The sequence below is a fragment of the Jaculus jaculus genome, chromosome 19 (assembly GCF_020740685.1).
Source record: "Jaculus jaculus isolate mJacJac1 chromosome 19, mJacJac1.mat.Y.cur, whole genome shotgun sequence".
In the NCBI taxonomy this organism is placed as follows: Eukaryota; Metazoa; Chordata; class Mammalia; order Rodentia; family Dipodidae; genus Jaculus; species Jaculus jaculus.
In genome coordinates this window covers 37785059-37807652 of record NC_059120.1, presented here as the reverse complement: position 1 = coordinate 37807652, position 22594 = coordinate 37785059, and the positions used below count along the sequence as shown (strand labels likewise).

The 22594-nt window shown below is 41.9% G+C and overlaps 1 protein-coding gene across 2 annotated transcripts in view; it reads right to left on the bottom strand.

The window, feature by feature from the left end:
• The window catches only part of Dennd2c (DENN domain containing 2C), a 99196-nt gene that overhangs the window by 16017 nt on the left and 60585 nt on the right, over positions 1-22594 (bottom strand). For both annotated transcript variants that reach the window (XM_045138738.1, XM_045138739.1), the window contains exons 6-13: positions 21378-21474; positions 14903-14947; positions 11812-11999; positions 4496-4605; positions 4003-4072; positions 3307-3384; positions 1958-2098; positions 1349-1497 (exon numbers count right to left, since the gene is read on the bottom strand). In XM_045138738.1, the coding sequence (XP_044994673.1) occupies positions 1349-1497; positions 1958-2098; positions 3307-3384; positions 4003-4072; positions 4496-4605; positions 11812-11999; positions 14903-14947; positions 21378-21474 (878 nt within the window). The remainder of the gene's footprint in view (positions 1-1348; positions 1498-1957; positions 2099-3306; positions 3385-4002; positions 4073-4495; positions 4606-11811; positions 12000-14902; positions 14948-21377; positions 21475-22594) is intronic.

The following is a 22594-nucleotide window of genomic DNA, read 5'->3' as shown; positions in this document are numbered from 1 at the left end:
AGGGAGAGAGAGAGAGAGAGAGGGAGGGAGGGAGGGCGGGCGGGTGAGTGGGTGTGCCAGGGCCTCTAGCCATTGAAACAAACTCCAGATGCATTCGCTACCTTGTACATCTGGCTAACATGGGTCCTGGGGAATCAAACCTGGGTCCTTTGGCTTTGTAGGCAAATGCCTTTCCTCCAGCACCCACCCCCAAAAACTTGTTATATGTGTTTTAGCATGGGTGCTAGGAAATCAAACTCAAGCAGTCTCTGGCCCTCATGCTTGCATGGCAAGTGCCACTGAGCTATCTCCCCAGCCCTGCATTATCTATTTATTTATCTTTTTTTTTTTGAGGCAAAGATGGAAGCTTTTATTCAGGAGAAAAACATGAGCTGCCAGGACTGACTCTCAAGAGCAGAGCAGTCAGTCTGGGGTTACAGATAGTGGGCTTTATAAAGGTTTTTATTTTTTATGTATTTTTATTAACAACTTTCATGATTGTAAACAATTTCCCATGGTAATGCCCTCCCTCCCTCCACTTTCCCCTTTGAAACTCCATTCTCCATCATATCCCCTCCCCCCCCAATCAGGCTCTCTCTTATTTTGATGTCATGATCTTTTCCTCCTATTATGATGGTCTTGTGTAGGTAGTGTCAGACATTGTGAGGTCATGGATATCCAGGCCATTTTGTGTCTGGGAGGAGCACATTGTTAGGAGTCCCACCCTTCACTGGGCTCTTACATTCTTTCCGCCACCTCTTCCGCAATATATTTAGTTTTTTTGAGGTAGGGTCTTGCTCTAGCCCAGGCTGACCTGGAATTCACTATGTAGTTTCAGACTGGCCTTGGACTCACAGCGATCCTCCCATGTGCTGGGATTAAAGGTGTGCACCCCACACCCACAGTATCAATTTTAAATAACAGTTAAGTAAAACTAGAGTTAGAAAGGAAACAGAATACAACCCAAAAAGTCAGTGTTATAGTCTAATGCTGCTGGGTACCAAAACTGACTTTCAGTTATTCATGTCACTGTAACATTAGGTAACTGGCAAACTGCTCTAGATTTTTCTTAACTTTTTTATTGACAACTTCCATAATTATAGACAATAAACCACTTTCCCTTTAGATTTTTTTTTTCCCCCCTGAGGTAAGGTCTCACTCTAGCTCAGGCTGACCTGAATTTCACTATGTAGTCTCAGGGTGGCCTAGAACTCATGGTAATCCTCCTACCTCTGCCTCCCGAGTGCTGGGATTAAAGGCGTGTGCCACCACACCCAGCCCTTTAGATATTTTTAATATGCCCACATTTTAAAATAGTAAAAGCATGTAAAACGCCAACAAGAAGTAACATTATTTGCCGGTTTCTTACCTTAGGCTGTTGGCAACAAAGATTACCCTCCGCTCCAAAAGGAGAGAGGCGCACACCTGGATAAGATGACACACACTGAGGCATTTAAAAAGACATTCAAAATCCACATGCTCCAGTCGTGAATCTAATGGTCGGCAGAGTTCAACTGACTGAAATGCAAGAATCTGAATCAGAAGAGCTGATGTTGGAAAACAATCCGTGATGATAACAGATTCTATTACTCTTTTACTAGTCCATAAAGAGGTCTGCTACAGTTTATGAAGCTGCCTTTGCTAATCCCAAGACTTTAGAAGTTTACTTTTGAGCTGTATATTTCTTGTAAAATAATTCCTTTTGACAATAGCATGTATAAATGCCATTTCTTATATAAAAATTGTCACTACAAAGGGGCCTAATGTAAGTGTAACAGGAAATATTTATATTTTAGGTTGACACTCAATATTTCACAGAAAAACTCAGTGTTTCTGCAGTACCTTATGGGAATAAAAAAATTCACAATTTATGGAAAAAAGAAATCTCACCAACCTTATAGGATTCTGGAAGCTATGCTTATAGCACAAGAATTACTTTTTGGTGGCTATAAAATCCTTCTGGAATGAGTTAACTTACCCCATCTCCAGCCCCAGGAAGGTAGCTCTTCACTGTGATGGTACGTCCAGGAGCTGGGAAAGGAGCTTCCATGACACTTTGCATGAATGGGTAGACAAGAGCTGGAGACATTTCTCTTCTCTTCTCTACTTCATCCAGAATCTAGACACACAGACAGACAGACACACACACAATAAATAAACAGAAACATGTTAATCTATTATGGCTTTAGTCCAAAAACAAAAACAAAAATCCTATTATAGGAATAGCCAAACTGGGTACACAGAAAACAGCAGCAATAGGGCTGGAAATGTAGCTCACTGGTAGAGTAGGAATGTTCGCCTGGTACTCAGAAAGCCCTGGGTCGAACCCTCTGCACCACATAAACTGGGAGTGGTGGTGCACGCCTGGGAACTAGCGCTCCGGCAGCAGAGGCAAGGAGGACTAGGAGTTCAAGATAATCCTTGTCTACATGCTGAGTTTAAGGCCAGACTGGGATATATGAGACCTTGTCTTTAAAAACAAAATAACAAATATAAATATATATAATATATATAAATATATATAAATAAAAAATAGCAAACAAAAAAACCAATATCAATAGAATTTAAGAGAGAGAAGCTTCTGCAACCAGTGAAAGTACATTAAAGCATTCTGTTATTTAAGGGTACTTTTACAACCCTCCAAAAGTTACTAACTTAAGTCAACTTACTTTTAGAGGAGAGAAGACCTTTTCATTTCACTGAGAGGGGCAAGAAAGTGATTGTGACAATAATGTCCTAGAATTTTGTGTCTAAGAAAAGCATGAGAGAAGATAGGTTTCAGGCTATTCTCTTTTTGGTTATTTTGTTTTGGTTTGGTTTGGTTTTTCAAGGCAGGGTTTCACTCTAGTCTAGGCTGACCTGGAATTCACTATGAAGTTTCAAGGTAGCCTCGAACTCATGGTGATCCTCCTATCTCTGCCTCCCGAGTGCTGGGATTAAAGGTGTGCGCTCAGGCTATGCTCTTTAAGCCTGGAAGCAAACCAGAAGGAGAATAATAGAGCAGTGGTAACTAAACCATGGAGCTAAGTTTAAGACTTCAAGTCCATGGTCCCGGGGAACATTTCTACAAGATATTACAGTCTTGCACTTAATATTGCCTCATGAAGTCACTCAGGAAGCACATCACTTTTTCACAGAGCCCATTCTCTCTTTTTTTTTCTTGGTATTTCAAGGTAGGGTCTCACTCTGGCTCAGGCTGACCTGGAATTAACTATGTAGTCTCAGGGTGGCCTCAAACTCACAGTGATCCTCCTGCTTCTGCCTCCCAAGTGCTGGGATTAAAGGCGTACGCCACTATGCCCAGCACAAAGCCCATTCTTTGCTCACCTTGGAGAACAGATTGAAGCAGCCTAAGCGGCTCACCATGCAGTATACCTCAGGGAGCCTCCTGCCTTTGCCTTCTGGCTAGAAGAAACAAATCAGGTAGCACAAAGTTTACTAATGTGAACCACTGAGATTCCTTTTTCCTCCCCTGCCCTTTCTTTTTTCTTCTGCAGTAGTCTTGCTATGGTAGCTGCTCACACTTGCCCCAAACTACTAGGCTGAAGCAAGCTCTTAATTCAGACTCACAAGCAGCTGAGACTCCAGATGTACACAACACCCTTGGCTTCTTTCAATGTTGTTTAGTGCAGAGCAGGAACTAAGACTCTCCTTCTCAATGAACACTAAAAATTATAGCATGATTTATTGTAGGTTTTGTGTAGGTACCTAAACAAGAAAGCCCTAAAATGGTTGGTGATTAACTCAGAGTTTCCTTAACTGGCTCACTGGACCCTATTCTTCAAAGTGACTGATACTCAGTCACTTTTCTTTTTACAAAACAATAAATGAAATCACACCCTTACTATTCGGGAATACTCCTTAGCTAACCTTCATCTTCCTCTTGCTGAGTAAAGCTAACACACTTTCTTTAATGCACACATCATTAAACAGACCTTAAACTCACCTAGAGATCATGCTTCAGAAGTTCCTAGTTTGGCTGCTGTTCCTTCACTAACTCTGTGGCACAAGTCTAGTACTTACCAAGAGCTTCTTACAGTAACCAAACCATCGACTTCCATCTTCACCAGTCAACACGAAGGAGAATGTTTCACTGAAAAGAAAAGCTCAATTCACCAAAGGTGTAAAATAATGTTTATGGCATTCCTCATGGAATATCTCATTGAAAATAAGGGTACAAGAGCAGCCAAGGGGCTTGCATCCTGTCACTTCTCTCTTGTAAAAAAATTCTCTTCAGTTCTGCTCACTTCGGATCAATTGCTACAGTATGGAGTTTGGAGCTAGTTCTTCTCTGCAGAACTGGCGAACCAAAGATATTCTCAACCTTGTTTTCTCTGGCACTGGAATTATTCTATTTTCTTTCTTTTTTTGAGCAGTACATAGGAAGTGTTCTAAGTCTGTTTCTTCCTTCCTTGTACTGTGTCCTTGAGCTGCACTCCTGGTTCTATCCATTTCTCAAACACTCTGCTTCTGCTTCTTTGTTCCAGCAAAGAAAAATCAAAAGTAGCACATTTACCTCTTAAGCTCTGAGGTTGGCACCCAGTCCTTTGAATCAGGAAAGCAAAATTTTGGAATAACTTTAAGTCTCTCTTCAGTGTCTTTGGATTGCTTATAGCCATGATCATCCTGAAAAAGATAACACCACAGGAAAAATCACCTTATGAAAGTGAAGAACAGAAAAATTCAGCCTGATCCTAAAAAGAGAGCTATCTGAGAAACACATCATACACATTCTCAGGACGTCTTCTACTACTCAACAAAACAGGAAGAGGAAGACTGAAAATCACAGAAGATGCTCTGAGAGCAGCTGCTAAGAATAAAGAGCCAACTTTACATAGGAATGGAGCCTGTGGAAACCCTGTAATCTTGTGTAGGGACGTAGGTGAAAAGAGTTACTCCTCTAGAGGTAGAATCTTGAGTCAGGCCTCACACACCAGCAGGAATCCAATATTTTATGAATCTTGAGACATAGGATAAATAAAAACCCACTCTGTAGCAGTGACAGCAAAATTAACTCAAAACATTCTCTTGGGGAAAAAAAAAAACATTCTCTTGTCAATATTCAAGGATGCCATGACAAGGCAGATGCATGTTATTTAGGAAAGATACTATTTTTAGAAGTTACCCTATATATAATCATTTCCCTTAGCATATAATCTTTGCTACCTAATGACTGGTTTTCAACTTTCTAAAATTTTAGCATGAAAGACTCTTATAAAAAGTGTGGTTTTTATAAACTAGGTACAGTTGTGCATACCTATAATCTCAACATGTGGTAAGCAGAGGAAAGATGACCAGCCTTGGGCACATGGTGGGTTCAAAGCCAGCTAGAAGTAAATGAGATTTTGCCTTAAAATAGCAATAAGGGGGCTGGAGGAATGGCTTAGCTGTTAAGTGCTTGCCTGTGAAGCCTGAGGACCCTGGTTCGAGGCTCGATTCCCCAGGACCCACGTTAGCCAGATGCACAAGGGGGCACACACGCCTGGAGTTTGTTTGCAGTGGCTGGAGGCCTTGGCATGCCCATTCTCTCTGTCTCCCTCTTTCTCTCTCTGTCTGTTGCTTTCAAATAAATAAATAAATAATTTAAAAAATAGCAATAAGGGCTGGAGAGATGGCTCAGCAGTTAAGGCACTTCCTTGCAAAGCCTGACCACTTGGGTTTGATTCCCTAGTACCCACATAAAGCCAGAAGCACGTGTATATGGAGTTTATATGCAGTAGCAGGAGGCCCTGGTATGCCCATTCTCTCTCTCCTTGCAAATAAATAAAAAATATTTGTTTTTTAAAAAACAGCAACAAAAGCCAGGTGTGGTGGTGCATGCCTTTAATCCCAGCACTTGGGAAGGAGAAGGAGAACTGCGGTGAGTTCTAGGCCACCCTGAGACTACACAGTGATTCTATGTCAGCCTAGGCTAGAGAGTGAGACCCTACCTTGACCCCCCCCAAAAAAGTAACAAAAAAACCCAAAACCCAAGTGGACTTTGAAAAACAGTCTAGAGGGGAAGATATGGGTCACTGGTCCCCAGTACCAATGTAAAGTCAGATGCACAAAGTGGCATAGGCATCTGGAGTTCATCTGCACCCTGGAGTTGTTTGCAGCGGCTGGAGGCCCTGGCACACTAGTTTTCTCTATCACTCTTCTATTTCGCTCTCTCTGCTTGCAAATAAATGAATAAATATTTTAAAAAAGAAAAACAGTCGAAACCTAGTTAAATGAGAAAGCATTTAGGAATTAGTGTAGGACTGGAGAAGTGGCTTAGTGGTTGAGGTGCTGGCCTACAAAGCCAAAGGACCTAGATTCAGTTCTCTAGGACCCATGTAAGCCAGGTATACAAGAGGGCACATGTACCTGGAGTTCATTTGCAATGGCTGGAGGCCCTGGCATGCCCATTCTCTCTGTCTCTCCTCCCCCCTCCCCCCAGGCATATTTCTCTCTCTCAAAGAAAAATAAAATATCACAAAAAGAATGGAAATTGTTTAAAAACAAGCATAGAAGTCTAATTAACATACTACTTTCAGAGAATTAATAAACATTATCTGTCTTTTATTTTAGTTTTGGTTTTTCAAAGTAGGGACTCACTCTAGCCCAGGCTGACCAGTCTCAGGGTGGCCTTGAATTCATGGTGATCCTCCTACCTGGGATTAAAGGAAAGTGCCACCATGCCCAGTTTGTCTTTTACTTTTATCTTCTTTTGTTTATTTCTTTTCAGGCATGCACCACCACCCGCAGCTTAATTTTCTTTATGTATTTTATTTGAGAGTAAGAGACACAGACAGACAGATAAAGAGAGAATGGGCACACCAGGGCCTTTGGCCACTACAGATGAACTCCAGACACATTCACCAGTTTCTTCATCTGGCTTATGAGGGTCCTGGGGAAATGAGCCTGGGTCCTTTGGCTTTGCAGGCAAGCACCTTAAGCCATCTCTCCAGCCCACACTGGGATTATAGATGCTTGCTCCTGTGTCTGTCTTTATGTAGGTTCTGGTGATCTGAACTCAGGTCCTGCCACTTGCACAGCAAGTGCTTTACCCAATGAACTCTCTCTCCTGTGAGCTCCTGTACCTTATTTTTTGAACAGGGTCACTGATTAAGCTAGAAAAGCTAGCAAGTACATCCTACAGATTTACCTCTCTCTGCCTTCCCAAAACTGGGATTATAGGCATTTTATGTGGGTGCGGGGTATCCAAATTCAAGGCCTAATGCTTATGCATTCAGTCATTTACTGAATGACCTGGGACTTGTTAAGCACTGGGCCATCTACTCAGTTCCACCTGGGCCATCTACTCAGTTCCCTTTCAAAAAGTTATTTTGGGAGTGGGAGAGATGGCTCAGCACTTAAGGAGCTTGCATACAAAACCTAACAATCCAGGTTCAACTCCCCAGTACCCAGGTAAAGTCAGAAGCACAAAGTGGCACATGCTTCTTGAGTTCGTTTTCAGTGGCATGAGGCCTCAGAGTGCCCAATCTCTGTCTCTGTCTCTCTTCTCTCTACCATCATGAAAACAAATGACCATAAATGCTGGTGAGGATGTTGAAAAAGAGGAACCCTTCTACACTGTTGGTGGGAATGCACTCTGGCCCAGCCATTGTGGAAATCATTGTACAGGTTCCTGAGACAGCTAAAAATAGATCTACCATATGACCCAGCTATAGCATACCTAGGCATATAACCTAAGGACTTGTCTCACTACCTTAGAGATACTTGCTCCACCATGTTTATTGCTGTTCTATTCACAATAACTGGGAAATGGAAGCAGCCTAGATGTCCCTCATCTGATGAGTGGGTAATGAAGATGTGGCACATTTACACAATGGAGTTCTACTCACGGTAAAGAAAAATGAAATGAAATTTGCAGGAAAATGGATGGATCTGGAAAGGATTATGCTTAGTGAGGTAACTCAGGCCCAGGAAACCAAACGTCACATGTTCTCTCTCATGTGTGGAGCCTCGCTACAAATGATTGGACTTCTATGTGAGTAGGAATAAAACCCCGTAGTGGAGGCCAGTAAGCTAGAAAGGGGATATAAAGGGAATAGAAAGGGAGGGGGGACTTAATGGGATGGTATTGTATATATGTAAATAGAAAAACATATTAATCGGGTAAAAAGGCCTAAGTGAGGTCAGAGGAAGAGACTGAATAAAGGAAAGGTGGAGGGAAGGCTCATCAAAATCTAAGGGGATATAAATAAGTCATATGGAAATCTACTTGTTTGGACAATGGAACACTCAGAAGCCATAGATTGCTACTAGAAAATTTTCAGTGCCATAGATGGGATACCTTCCTGTGTTGGCCAGGGAGGTCCCTGATGCCCCAAAACATTACAGGACATTGCCAAGGCTCTTGGTTCCCCACCAGGAATAGAAGGTATGACCCTATTGCTGAAGACTCCACATACAAATGAGAAATGCACTGAGAAATCCTGCTGGAGCTGAGCTGAAAGCCTCTTCCATGTACACCAGCTGACAGAAAGCTGGAAAAAGCTATGCTGCATGCAGTTCAGTGGAAGAGAGAGAAATCAACAGTGAAAATACTCAACAGCAAACACTGCAAACCTTAAATTTGGCTAGCCAGGCCAAATGAGCCAATGAGTGCAATAGTGGCATGTGTCTTATGGGGGAAACCAACCATTCTCTAATTTGACTAGAGGCCCGCTCCATGGAAAGGAATACATCCCTGATACTGAAAATGACAACAGGGGCAGTCATGAGCCCTAGGGGTGTGACGTCTGCTGGTGACTGGATACATGTATATACTATGCTCACCAAACTGCCCAGCAAACACTTCTCTTAAAGTTCATACCCATATATTCATGCTACTCTCACTTCTGGTTACAGAATCTTCTCTTTTCAGATGGCAGTGACCTTGGGATGACTCAGAAGTTACCATGGTGCTGAGAAAAAGTGACAGAGGAGTGTTCAGCACTGAAGTATCTCTATCACACCTTCCAAGGTTCAGGGTCCATTGCAGAGAGGTGGTAGAAAGAATGTAAGAGCCAAAGGAAGGTTAGCACTCCTCACAACATGCTCCTCCAAACACAAAATGGCCTCAGCAATGCCTGATACTACCTACACAAGATCATCATAATAGGAGGAAAAGATCATGACATCAAAATAAGAGAGACTGATTGAGAGGGGAAGGGATATGATGGAGAGTGAAGTTTCAGAGGGGAACGTGGGAGAGGGAGGGAATTACATTGGGCTATTGTCTACACCTATGGAAGTTGCCAATAAAAAATAATTTATTCAAATTTTTTTATTATTGACAACTTTCATAATTATATACAAGGAACCATGATAATTCCCTCCCTTGCTCACTTTCCCCTTCACAACTTTACTTTCCATCATATGGGCCCCCTCCCAGTTGCTCTTTTATTTTGATGTCATTGTCTTTTCCACCTATTGTATTGGTCTTGTGTAGGGAGAATCAGGCATTCTTCCTGTCACCTCTAAAATATATTTTTTTCCTAAAACTGATTTTATTTTGCTTTTTTTGTTATTTTGGTTGTTTTGTTTTTTGAGGTAGGGTCTCACTGTAGCCCAGGCTGACTTGGAATTCAGTCTGTAGTCTCAGGATGGCCTTGAACTCATGGTGCTCCTCCTACTTCTGCCTCCTAAATGCTGGGATTAAAGGCGTGCGCCACCACGCCTGGCGAAAGGTTTGGTTTTGTATTATTTTATTTATTAGAGAGAGAGAGTGAGAGAACAGGCACATCAGGGCCTCCAGCCAGTACAAGTGAAGTCTAGACACATGTACCTCCTTGTGCATCTGCCTCATGTAGGTCCTAGGGAATCAAACCGTGGTCCTTTGGCTTTGCAGGCAAACACCTGAACCACTAAGCCATCTCTCCAGCCCTAAAATATTTTTCTTAAGTCTCAAGTTGGCTATGATTTCACCATGTATGTATGTAGCTGAGAATGACTCTGAACAATTTTCCTTTTACCTCCCAAGGGCTTGGATGAGTGCTACTATAGCCAACTGCTATACAGTTTATGTTTTAACAAAAACACAATAGAAACCAAAAAGGAAAAAATATGTCCATGTCTTTGGGCTGAATTTGCTTCCAAGATCAGTGACTTCTGACAAGTGGCAATTAAGATATTTTTTTCAAGCCGGGCTTGCTGGCACATGCCTTTAATCCCAGCACTTGAGAGACAGAGGTAAGAGGATCATCATGAGTTCAAGGAAACCCCAAAACTACATAGTGAATTCCAGGTCAGACTGGACTACCTCAAAAAAAAAAAAAAGAAAGAAAAGAAAAAGAAAATCTTTTTTAGTTGTACTCTTATCACTTACTTACTTAAATATTTGAATAAATGAATGGATGGTTTTTATTTTTTGTAAAAGGTACAGCTAGGCTGGAGAGATGGCTTAGTGGTTTAAGATGCTTGCCTATGAAGCCTAAGGACCCAGGTTTGATTCCCTAGTATCCTTGTAAGCTAGATGCACAAGGCAGCACATGCATCTGTAGTTCATTTGCAGTGGCTAGAGGCCCTGGTGCATGTATTCTACCTGCCTCTTTCTTTGTCTCTCTCAAATAAATAACTAAATAAAGTATTAAAAAGGGGGGAGAGGGCTGGAGAGATGGCGTAGCGGTTAAGCGCTTGCCTGTGAAGCCTAAGGACCCCGGTTCGAGGCTCGGTTCCCCAGGTCCCACGTTAGCCAGATGCACAAGGGGGCGCACGCGTCTGGAGTTTGTTTGCAGAGGCTGGAAGCCCTGGCGCGCCCATTCTCTCTCTCTGCCTCTATCTGTCTTTCTCTCTGTGTCTGTCGCTCTCAAATAAATAAATAAATAAATAATTTTAAAAAAAATAAATAAATAAAATAAATAAATAAAATAAAAAGGGGGGAGGCTGGGTGTGGTGGCACATGTTTAACCCTAGCACTTGGGAGGCAGAGGTGGGATCACCGTGAGTTCGAGGCCACCCTGAGAGTACATAGTGAATTCCAACCTTGACTAGACCACAGCCTTACCTTAAAAAAAAAAAAAAAGGTAAAGCAAACCAAATAATATAACAACAGCAAAGCCGGGCTTGGTGACTCCCAGTCATAGGAGATCAAGGCAGGAGGATTTCCAGTTCAAAGTCAATTTGGCTGAGACTGTCTCAAACAAAACCCAAAAAATTAAACAATAGCAGCTACAACTTAACAAGTGTGTACTTTGTGCAAGGAACTACATGAAGCACTTTTCATGTGAATCAGTAAATCCATACTAATAATGCGTAACAGTATAAAAAGAGTTTACTGTCTGCCAGATGCTGTTCTAAGTGCCTTCCAGAAATGAGGTCACTTCACTTTACTACAGGTCAAAGGGTTTCAGGTGCTTTTATGATTAGCACCTCCCACACTGTACAGATGACAAATCTATGGTGCAGACACGAAGCACCTGCTCAAAGGCACAGCTACACCACTGCCCGATTTTGCCTTTCTGTGATTTTGCTTTTCGAGGTTAGGTCTCGCTCCAGCCCAGGCTGACCTGGAATTCACTATGTAGTCTCAGGGAGGCCTGGAACTCATGGTGATCCTCCTACCTCTGCTCCTGAGTGCTGGGATTAAAGGCGTGTCTCACCACACCCAGCTTATTTTGCCAATCTATTCCTCCTCACATTTAGAGATGAGAAAAGTATAGCTATGGGACTTCAAAATTAAACAGTGAAGCCAAAAAGAAAAAAAGCTTCCCCCAACTTAATGTAGTTGAAGCCTATGCCTGATACAAGACATCATCAAAGTCACCAGCTGGGTCCTACAACTACATTACTGGTAAAAGATAACAGGAACCAACATAGCACACAGGGCTCTTGCGAACGCTTCTTGGCATCCTTGACACCCACCTTGCCGGGGAACTGCTGAATGACCTGGGGAGTGTAGCTGACTCCTGAAGGCTTCTTCTGCAGAGATACCACTACAAACAGTTCGAAGAGCTGCTGCTCCTGCAGTTCGATGAGATCCCGCTCCAAGGTCTGGTAGTGAGGATTCCGCTTGGAAGACTGCTGCAGCTGTGCTAAGCGCTTGTGGCGATCTGTAATGGAATCACAAAACATGGCTTTGGTCCGTCCCTGGTAGTCTGTCTTCTTTCTGTCTAGCCTCACAAGACATGCCCCATCTAATACAGATTCCTCAAAGTCATTTCCTGAATAACTTGAGACTGGTCAGTATCTGCCACACAAAATTCCTGTTCGGACTATGGCACACTCAGGGGACAATGCTGGGGTGGGGGGGCACTCCAACTCTGGTCAGCAGTCCTAACTGATACACTATGCATATCCCATATAGACTCTATGCTACCTCATGTTCCACAGCAGCTGCATGGAAAATGCCTAGAAAAAAAACCCACCAGGCTAACAATTAATGGCATTTCTGAGCATGGTAGGAGGAGGATTTGATAAAAGAATCAAGTCCTATAGAGACTAAGTATAGACAGGGATAAGTTTGATAAAAATAAAAAAAATAGTTACCCTCTCTTTAAAGAAAACTTTTCCCATTTTCTCTGTGGCATATATTACAAATTAAAGACACAGGATTTTACCAATAATGATGTTTCAAAAACCAAACAGATCCAGAAATAAGCCTAAGCAGCCACAGCCACCTGATCCTTGACAAAGGCACTAAAACATACACTGGGGGCGGTGGGGGGGGGAGATAGCTTAGGTGATGCTAAGAAAAGCAGATATCCATATGTAAAAGAATGAAACTAGATCCCTATCCCTCACCCTCTATAAAATTATTATCAATTAAAAATGGATCAGGGGGGCTGGAGAGATGACTTAGCAGTTGAGGTGCTTGCCTGCAAAGCCAAAGGACCTCGGTTCAACTCCCCAGGACCCATGTAAGCCAGATGCACAAGGTGTCACATGTGTCTGGAGTTTGTTTGCAATGGCTGGAAGCCCTGGCGTGCCCATTCTCTCTCTTGTTCTTTCTCCCTTTTTCCCTCACTTAAATAAATAAAAAATAAAATCTTAAAAAAAAATGGATCAGGGCTGGAGAGAATAGGGCTCAGAGGTTAAAGGTGTTTGGTTACAAAGCCTGATGGCCTAGGTTTAATTACCCAGGTCTCACATAAAGCCAGATGCACAAAGGGGCACATGCCTCTGAAGTTCATTTGCAGTGGCAGAAAGCCCTGGCATGCCCGTTCATTCATTCTCATTCTCTCTCTCTGCCATCCATCCATCCATCCATGGATCAAAGACAAATACAAAGTGGCTGTGGTATTGATGACCTCACAGGGGCTGACAAAACCTATATAAGACCTACATAATAGGAGGGGAAAATCATGACATGTGCATAAAGAAAGTATGTTTCAGAGGTGGGCATGGTGGTGCACACCTTTAATCCTAGCACTCGGGAGGCAGAGGTAGGAAGATCGCTGTGAGTTTGTGTCCAACCCGAGACTACATAGTAAATTCCAGGTGAGCCTGAGCTACAGTAAGACCCTACCTCTAAAACAAAAAACAAACAAAAAACAGTTTTGAACACTTGCTGTGTCTTTCTGAGATACTGACCAAGAGTCCTTCTATGACTATTCTTTTCTTTTTGCAATGTAATGTTTTCTGCCCCAAAGTAAGTTTCAGTATGGACCAAAGTATTAATAACACTAAACATATTATTTAAAAATGTTATAAACAGGCTAGAGAGATTGCTTAGTGGTTAAGGCATTTGCCTGCAAAACCAAAGGACCTAGGTTCATTTCCCCAGTACCCATGTAAGGCCCTGGTGCGCCCATTCTCTCCCTCTCTTTCTATCTGCCTCTTTCTCTCTCTCTCAAGTAAAATAAAATTATATAAATGCACACACAAACACACATATGTGTGTGTATGTATGTATGTGTACATATATATATATATTTATTTTATAAAAAAGGAATGGTTCCCTGGAGATATCCAGTACATTTAGTGCTCTGGGAAAAGCTTTATTTGTGTTCCAAAAGGCCAAGCTCAAATCAAGACAATTTTAGATCCTGCTTCTCACCAGCACTAACAATAAATGAGTCATCCTTACACAGCAAGGCTGAACCTGATGGTGCTTGAGGTTTCGCCTTCCGTCAGGCTACAGAACCAAAAACCTGAAGCAATTCAGGCCATCGGAGGTATCACAGACTATTAATCATAAGATGAGAGTGTCAAAACTGTCCTACACTCTCAGCTTTGATAATTCACATCTCCTGTTCTGAGAAAACCTTGCAATAACAATTCATCAGGTGAAGATACAGAACCATGAAGAGCTTGGATAGTCAGGAATGTATGAGTTCTGAATCTGATATGAACAGCACAATCATTTGGAATATGTGCCTACTATAAAAATATTTCTGTTCTTAGCCAGGCATGGAGGAACATGCCTTTAATCCCAGCACTTGGGAGGCAGAGGTAGGATCGCCTTGAGTTCAAGGCCACTCTGAGACTACATAGTGAGTTTCAGGTCAGCCTTGGCTAGATTGAAACCCTACCTTGAAAAACCAAAAATAAATAAATAAATAAAATGTGTGTGTGTGTGTGTGTGTGTGTGTGTGTAGGTTTCTGTTCTTAATGTCAGAGATAGCAAAATCACTTAATAATTATGCTTGACTTACTATGAAAAATCAGATATTTAAGACTAGGTACTTGTCTAAGAGGGTGAGTCACATACTGCTCTGGGTGCTACAAAACTGCACACACGTCTGGGCATGCAGTGCTGAGCTGCTCCCCAGGAACATTCCATCCCAGAAACCATCCTGCTGTGTCTCACTCCTCTGAAAGATTTTTAATGCTGTGAAATTATCAGAGAGAGCACTATTCAGTTCCTTAAACTTGAAAGTTTCTAAAAAGGAAGCAATGGCCTATGAAGTGAAACTACACGTGGGAAAAACATGCTTAATCACAAAGGCAAGCGTCACTCCCCCCAGAGCCCGGATCCTGCTGAGAAAGGGAGCAGCCCCGCTGACTCACTCACTCTTTGGCAGATACTCGGCATCACTCTCGTTCCCACTGGTTTCACCTGAAATGGAGGAACAGTTTGCACTGTCAGATGGTAGGAAGCGCAGGCAGAGGAGAAGAATGCATGATCTCCACAGGGCTGGGGTCTGAACCTTTCTCCAAAGCCCTAGTTATGTCAAGTTAGGGTGGCTGTCAAGAAAGAGAACGCAGCAGACACCCCCCACATGCAGAGGATATGCCACGACCCACAAAAGATAGATGCCTGAAACCCTCACACAGCACTGAATCCTACATAAAGTGTTTTTTTTCTATACGTGTGTGTGTGTGTAAATTTTTATGTCTGTGGTAAATTTTAATTTATAAATTAAATATAGTAATACACGAACAGCTAATATTAAAATAGAATAGTTATAGCATACTAAGGTAGGAGGAACATTGTTTAAGTTTGAGGTCAGCCTAGGACTACATAGTGAATTCCAAGTCAGCTTGAGCTACAGCAAGACCCTTCCTCAAAAAACAAAGGACAGGGAGCCGGGAATGATGGCACATGCCTTTAATCCCAGCACTTGGGAGGTAGAGGTAGGAGGATCACTGTGAGCTTGAGGTCACCCTAAGACTACATAGTGAATTCCAGGTACGCCTGAGCTACAGTGAGACCCTACCTTGAAAATCCAAGAAAGAAAGAAACAAAACAAAAGACAGGGATAAAAGGGGAGGTGCATGTTAGGAGAAAGACATATGAGAGGCTGAGACAATGAGAGAGGCAAAGACAGCAAAACAGAACACACATCTTATTTTCATCAAGGGGCTAGAAAAGAGAAGACAATAGCATGTGGGGACTTTATGTCCCTGCTCTTGGGGAGTGGTGTCTGCCCAGTGAGAGGAGGGTTCTGCGGAGGGAGGGTGCTCAGGCAAGGAGCCAGGCGGAAAAAACCTTCTGTGGAGTTTAGCCAGGTGGTGGGTAAGAGAGGTTTTTGGGTAGGGAGTTCTGAAACTCCTAACAATTTCCACATTATAATGACAGTATATTAAGGACAGGGACGATGTATGCTTTTTTCACAATGAAGCACTCATTTATAAATGTGTGGGTGTGTGTTGGTTCAGAGGCCAGAACTGAGGGGGTGTTTTGTAACATAATTCTGGAAATATGGAAAATTTCCCAAAATTTTGAAAAACAAATTTTAAAAACTACAGCTGGGCTGGAAAGATGGCTTAGCAGTTAAGGTGCTTGCCTGCGAAGCCAAAGGATCCAGGTTTGATTCCCCAGTACCCATGTAAAGCCAGATGCACAAGGTGGCATATGCATCTAGAGCTGGTTTGCAATGGCTGGAGACCCTGAAGCGCCCATTCTTTCTATCTGCCTCTCTCTCTCAAGTAAGTAAATAAGGGCTGGAGAGATGGCTTAGTGATTAAGGACCTTGCCTGCAAAGCCTAGGGACCCACATTCGAATCTCCAGATCCCACATAAGCAAGACACACAAAGGGGAGGCAAGTGGAATCTCAACTATATCAGGAAAAACAACCCTCCCCCCCACACAAACACACACATACATTTGATTATGTAACATTGTAAAATATAACCATGTGTGGTAGCATATGCCTGTAATTCTAGCACTTGGGAGGCTAAGGCATGAGGACCAGGGTTTCAAGGCCAGCTTCTGCCTCACATACCAAAGTCCAGGCCAGCCTGGACTACATGACCCATATCAAAAACAAGGCCAAGGGCTAGAAAGATTGCTTAGTGGTTAAGATACTTGCCTGCAAAATCCTAAGGACCAGGTTCAATTTCCTAGTACTCATGTAAGCCAGATGTACAAGGTAATACATGTATCTGCAATTTGTTTGCAGTGACTAGGGTTCTTGGCACACCCATATTTTCTCTCTCTCTCACTCAAATAAATAAAGTATTAAAAAAAAAAAACCAATGCTGATGTGGTGGCACATACCTTTGGTCCCAACACACAGGAGTCAAAGAATGGAGGATCATGATGAGTTCTAGGTCAGCCTGGGCTATTTTGAACCCCTACCAAATTAAAAACAAAAACAAACCAAAAACAGATAATCAGTAGCTATCCGAAGAGTTTCATGGGCAAGGTATCCTCAGGGACACTGCTTTAAGCTGGTGCAGTAAAAATGGATTGTTTGACATATCATTGTAGACTGTCCAACAATAGAGCTTCTAACAAAATTAGGCTGCTTGGGAGCCCCTAGTGATAGAACTGGTTACCTATACACCAAGAAGGTTGGAAAACACCCAAATCAGCACAGGGCACATGCCTAGGCAACTTCAAGAGGATCGTTCTGAGACCTAAGGCCCTTATGAAATTGTCTGAAACAAATAATACATCAACAGGGCCTGCTGCATGTGTCTATGACAGAATCAAGCATGCTTTCTTTACTGAGAAGCAGAAAGTCACTATCAAAGTGTTGAAGGCACAGCACAGATTCAGAAAGCTAAACAAAGGTGAAGCTCTTCTAAAAAATAAAAATTGAGGCTGGAGAAGATGGCTTAGCAGTTAAGGCTTTTGACTGAAAAACTAAAGGATCCCAGTTCAACTCACCAGAACCCACGTAAGCCAGATGCACAAGGTGGCACATGCATCTGGAGTTAGACCCTACCTCAAAAATAAATAAATAAATAAATAAATAAATAAATAAAAATAAAGAAAGAGAGGGAGGGAGGGAGGGAGGGAAGGAAGAAAAAGGGGAGGATTCTATGACCTTATCTTATGAAGTATGTGCAAAGAAAGAAAATAAAGAAAGGGAGAAAAGGCAGCCTAGCTGGAAAAGGGATGAGACAAGATTACTTAAGTGACTTTAATATATTGACATTTTTGGCTTTGATGGCCTCATTCCAAGTCAGTGAGTGAAGGTCAAAGAAAAAAACTTCTTTGAGAATCTTTAAAGATTAAAAATCACTAGGTTATTTTTCTTTTGTTTATGATTTCAACACACAAAATTAAAACAACAAAGTGAAAGAAAGGCAGTAAATCACTTGGTAACACCTGAAAAATATTTGGTTGGGATATATTCAGTGAAGCCCAGCATCTACTCTTGGCACAAGCAGAGTAACTATCCAGTTGTATTGGCACTGCTGACAGCCAGCCAGAAGTGTAGCAAAGATGATGAACGCTGATGACAGCCAGGAGATCCTTACATACAACAATTTTCTCTGGCCCTTGGAGGTGCTGGCCACAGAGGCTAATAAAGCCTTATTTTCTTCAAGATAAACAAAGGAAAATCAAGCTTTAAAGGACTTGAAGGGACTGTTCTTTTTGTTTGTTTGTTTTTTGTTTTGTTTTGAGGTAGGGTCTCGCTCTAGCTCAGGCTGACCTGGAATTCACTATGTAGTCTCAGGCCTCGAGCTCACAACAATCCTCCTACCTCTGCCTCCCAAGTGCTGGAATTAAAGGTATATGCAACCTCACCTGGTGACTGTTCCTTTTGACTTATTTGTTTTCCTTTTTAGGAGTTAGATGTTGACAATTTAGGTTACCGAACATTTTTATTTTCAGTAATACAGTTAAAAAGGAGGATTTGAGGCTGGAGAGTTGGCTCACTCGTTAAGGCCTTGCCTGAAAAGCCCAACTCCTATGGTTCAATTCACTAGTTCCCATGTAAAGCCAGAACACAAAGTGGTGCATTAATCTCTCCACTCTGTCTCCCTCTCCTTGCAAATAAATAAATAAAATATTAAAAAAAACAAAGATTTGGGAGGCTGGAGAGATGGCTTAGCGATTAAGGCACTTGCCTGCAAAGCCACAGGACCCAGGTTAGATTCCCCAGGACCCATGTAAGCCAGATGTACAAGGGAGCGCAAGCATATGGAATTTGTTTGCAGTGGCAGAAGGCCTTGGTACACTCATTCATTCTCATTCTCTCTCTCTCTCTCTCTACCTGCCTATTTATCTCTCTCTTTTAATAAATCTTTTAATAAATCTCTTTTAATAAAAATTAAAAACATGAAAAATAAAGATTTGAGGCTGGAGAGATGGCTTAGTGGTTAAAGGCACTTGCTTGAAAAGCCTGATGGCCCAAGTACGATTCCCAGGTACCCATACAAGCATATGGAGTTCATTTGCAGTGGCATGAGGCTCTGCTGGGTGCTAGAATTACAAGTATGTACCACTGTACCCAGCTCTCCTCACCTGAGATTTTATGAAAATACCAGTAATTCATTATGAATGCTGAAAGTATATTAATTAAGCCTGCTGGCCCAGATTCAATCCCCAGTCACCCACATACAGCTGGACAGGCATTTGCTTGCAGTGGCAAGAGACCATGGTGCAGGTGCATGCATGCACGCACATGCACACACTTAAATGAAAAATAAAAATAAAAAAGAACAATTTTTTTTAATCAAAGTGGGATTACAAAATGATTCAAACTGCCTAGGAAATTGTCTCATGGGTCTGTAGTTGTTTCCTTTTTCATTTATTTATACAATATTATGGTATTTTGAATGTATGTCTCCTATAGACTAAGATAGATTTTTAAAACTATGTTGTTTATTTATTTATGAGAAAGAGGCAGATAGAGAGAAAGAAGATGGGTATGCCAGGGCCTTCAGCCAGTGCAAATAAACTCCAGATACATGTGTCACCTTGTGCATCTGGCTTACATTAGTACTAGGGAATAAAACCTGGGTCCTTAGTCTTCACAGGCAAGCACCTTAACCACTAAGTCATCTTTCTAGCCCTCAGGTATTTTATTAAAACGTGTAATTTGGGTCTTCAGCTGCCTGTCTGGAGGAGGTGTCATGCAAGGGGCAGATCCTGGGATCCAACCCAAAGGTAGCAATGTGGGCTCTTCCCAGGTCCCTACTGCTTTCTTGAAGTTTTGCTGGCTGATAGTGATTTCTCTCTCTGTTTGGATTTATGAAAGCCATTGATGGCACCTCCCTGGATCTATAAGCTGAAATAAATCTTGTTCCTCCCATAAACTGTGTTTGGCTGGATGTTTATCCCAGCATCATGGAACTGTCTACAACAATCTGACACTGGATTTTTATAAAACAGATTTGAAAGAGCTGAGCATGGTGGTGTATGCCTTTGATCCCAGCACCCAAAGGCAGAGGTAGGAGGATTGCCTGTGAGTTTGAGGCCAACCTGAGACTACACAGTGAATTCTAGCTCTCAGCCTGGGCTAGAGTGAAACCCTACCTCAAAAAAAAAAAAAAAAAAAAAAGCAAAAAAAGGATCACTGTTAAGTTCATGGCCAGCCTATGACATAGTGAGCTCCAGGCCAACCTAGACTATACAGTGAGGTGCTGTCTAAAATACAAGTTCCTACAAACTTGTACTTAAATTGGACAAGAAAGTAAACCAAAAAATATGAAACACTGGGCTGGAGAGATGGCTTAGCAGTTAAGGTGCTTGCCTGAAAAGCCAAAGGACCCAGGTTCAATTCCCCAGGACCCACATAAGCCAGATGCACAAAGTGGTGCATGCGTCTGGAGTTCGTTTGCAGTGGCTAGAAGCCCTGGTGAACCTATTCTCTCTCCTTCTCTCTCAAACAAATAAATAAAAATAAAATGCAAATAAAATTAAGGGCTGGAGGGGTGGCTTAGTGGTTAAGGCGTTTTCCTGCAAAGCCAAAGGATGGAGGTTTGATTCCCCAGGACCCATGTTAGCAGGTGCACAAGGGGGCACACGCATCTGGAGTTCCTTTGCAGTGGCTGAAGGCCCTGGTGTGCTCATTCATTCATTCATTCTCTCTCTTTCTCTCTCTCCCCTCCCCCATTTCTCTGTCAAATAAATAAATAGAATTTTAAATAATGTTTAAAAGACAATTAAACCAGGACAGGGTATGGTGGCACATGCCTTTAATCCCAGCACTTGGGAGGCAGAGATCGGAGGATCACCATGAGTTCAAGGCCACCTAAAGACTATATAGGTTAGCCTGTGCTAAAGTGAGAGCCTACTCTGAAAAAAGAAAGGCTGGGCATGGTGATGCACACCTTTTAATCCCAGAGTTCAGGAGGCAGAGGTAGAGAGAGTATTGTGAGTTCAAAGCTACTCTGAAACTACATAGTCAATTCCAGGTCAGCCTGGACTATAACAAGACTATCTTGAAGAAGAAGAAAAAAAAGAAAACAATTTTTCTAATTTCTAATTATGAAATATATAAAATGTCAAAATTAAGTTCTATAATGACTCTCTATGTATACACTGTGATGATTTTAATCTGAAATGTCCTTCCCAGGCTTGTATTTTGAGCACCTGTTTCCCATCTGGTGGCGATATTCTGCAGGCAGCTTTAGGATGTAGAGCCTAGCTGACAGCAGTAGGCAATCAAGGATTGCCTTGAAGCCCAGACCCTGGCTCCTGCTTTTGTCTCTGCTTCACAGCCTGCCACATGATCTTACCGCCAGGAGGAACTGCTCCAATGTAATCGCATGAAACCCTGTACAACTATGAGCCAAAATAACTCTTCCCATCCTTAAGGTCTGCCAGGTGTTTTGATCAGAGGCTGGAACAAACAGTCCTTACCTTTTGAGGGAGGTGCCTCCTTTCCAGTGTAGGGGTATAACTTGATCCTCTTCTTCCCTCTTTTAGATTCAAATACATCCTCTATTTTCAGTACAAGCTAGAGAAAAAATACAAATCAAAACCAACAGTGATAAGGTTTACAGCTTGACAACATTAATATATTCACATCTAGATAAAAGATACATTAAATACAACCCTTTAAGTTTTCCAGTTTTGAATTATAGTATTATCATTAGATACTAGGTGCTTATCTAATATCATCTATTATTAGATACTAAGAGCTTATAACACACATAAGGGAAGTAAGAAAGGACACTGCCATTCCAGATGAATCTAAGCACAGCATCTTAGGAAGATTTCTTGTCACTCCATGTCACACCATGCAAGGAATGTGGCTATGCACTCCTTACAGTGATCAAACCTTTATTAAACTCAAGTTTCCACTTGCTCAGAGTAAGAAGGGAACACTCATCCACTTGGAAGGCAAGGTGAGACTCAATTATTTCTGCTCCAAGAAATTCTCCCCCAAAGATGGGATCATCATACTAACAAGGCCTCTGTCAAAGAAAATATACTTTTGGCTACTGATAGTATTAATGTCACAATTTATTTTAGAAATATGTCATAAAAGACTTGAATATACTCCAGCACAAAACTATGCTTTTCTTCTTTCATCAATCTATATCTCAAGCAAATATAATGAGACCATTCATTTTTAAAAAGTTATAGAGCTATTTCTCCCTACTAAGTATTACTCAGAATTCTTCCTTTATTACTGGGAGAGGGTGTACATGTGTGTAAGAGAGTCATATAGTGGGGTAAAAAAGACTTAGAGTTGATCAACAGTCAGGTAGGGTCTCACTCTAGTTTATGCTGACCTGGAATTCACTATGTAGTCTCAGGGTGGCCTCAAACTCATGGCGATCCTCCTACTTCTGCCTCCCTAGTGCTGGGATTAACAACATATGCCAACATGCCTGGTTTAACAGTTTTTTTCAATGTTTTGTTTGTTGTTTTTGTTGTCGTTGTTGTTTTTAGTAATTTCATTTATTTGAAAGTAGAGACAGTATGCAGTTTTGAAGCAAAGAGTTGACCAGCTTTACTTGTATCTCAAGATGCCAAGCTTAAGTATTAATTTTGATCTAACATACTGCCTACAATGGCAATTGCAAAGAATATTATAAAAGATGGCAATCCTGCCAAGTGTGGTGGTGCAT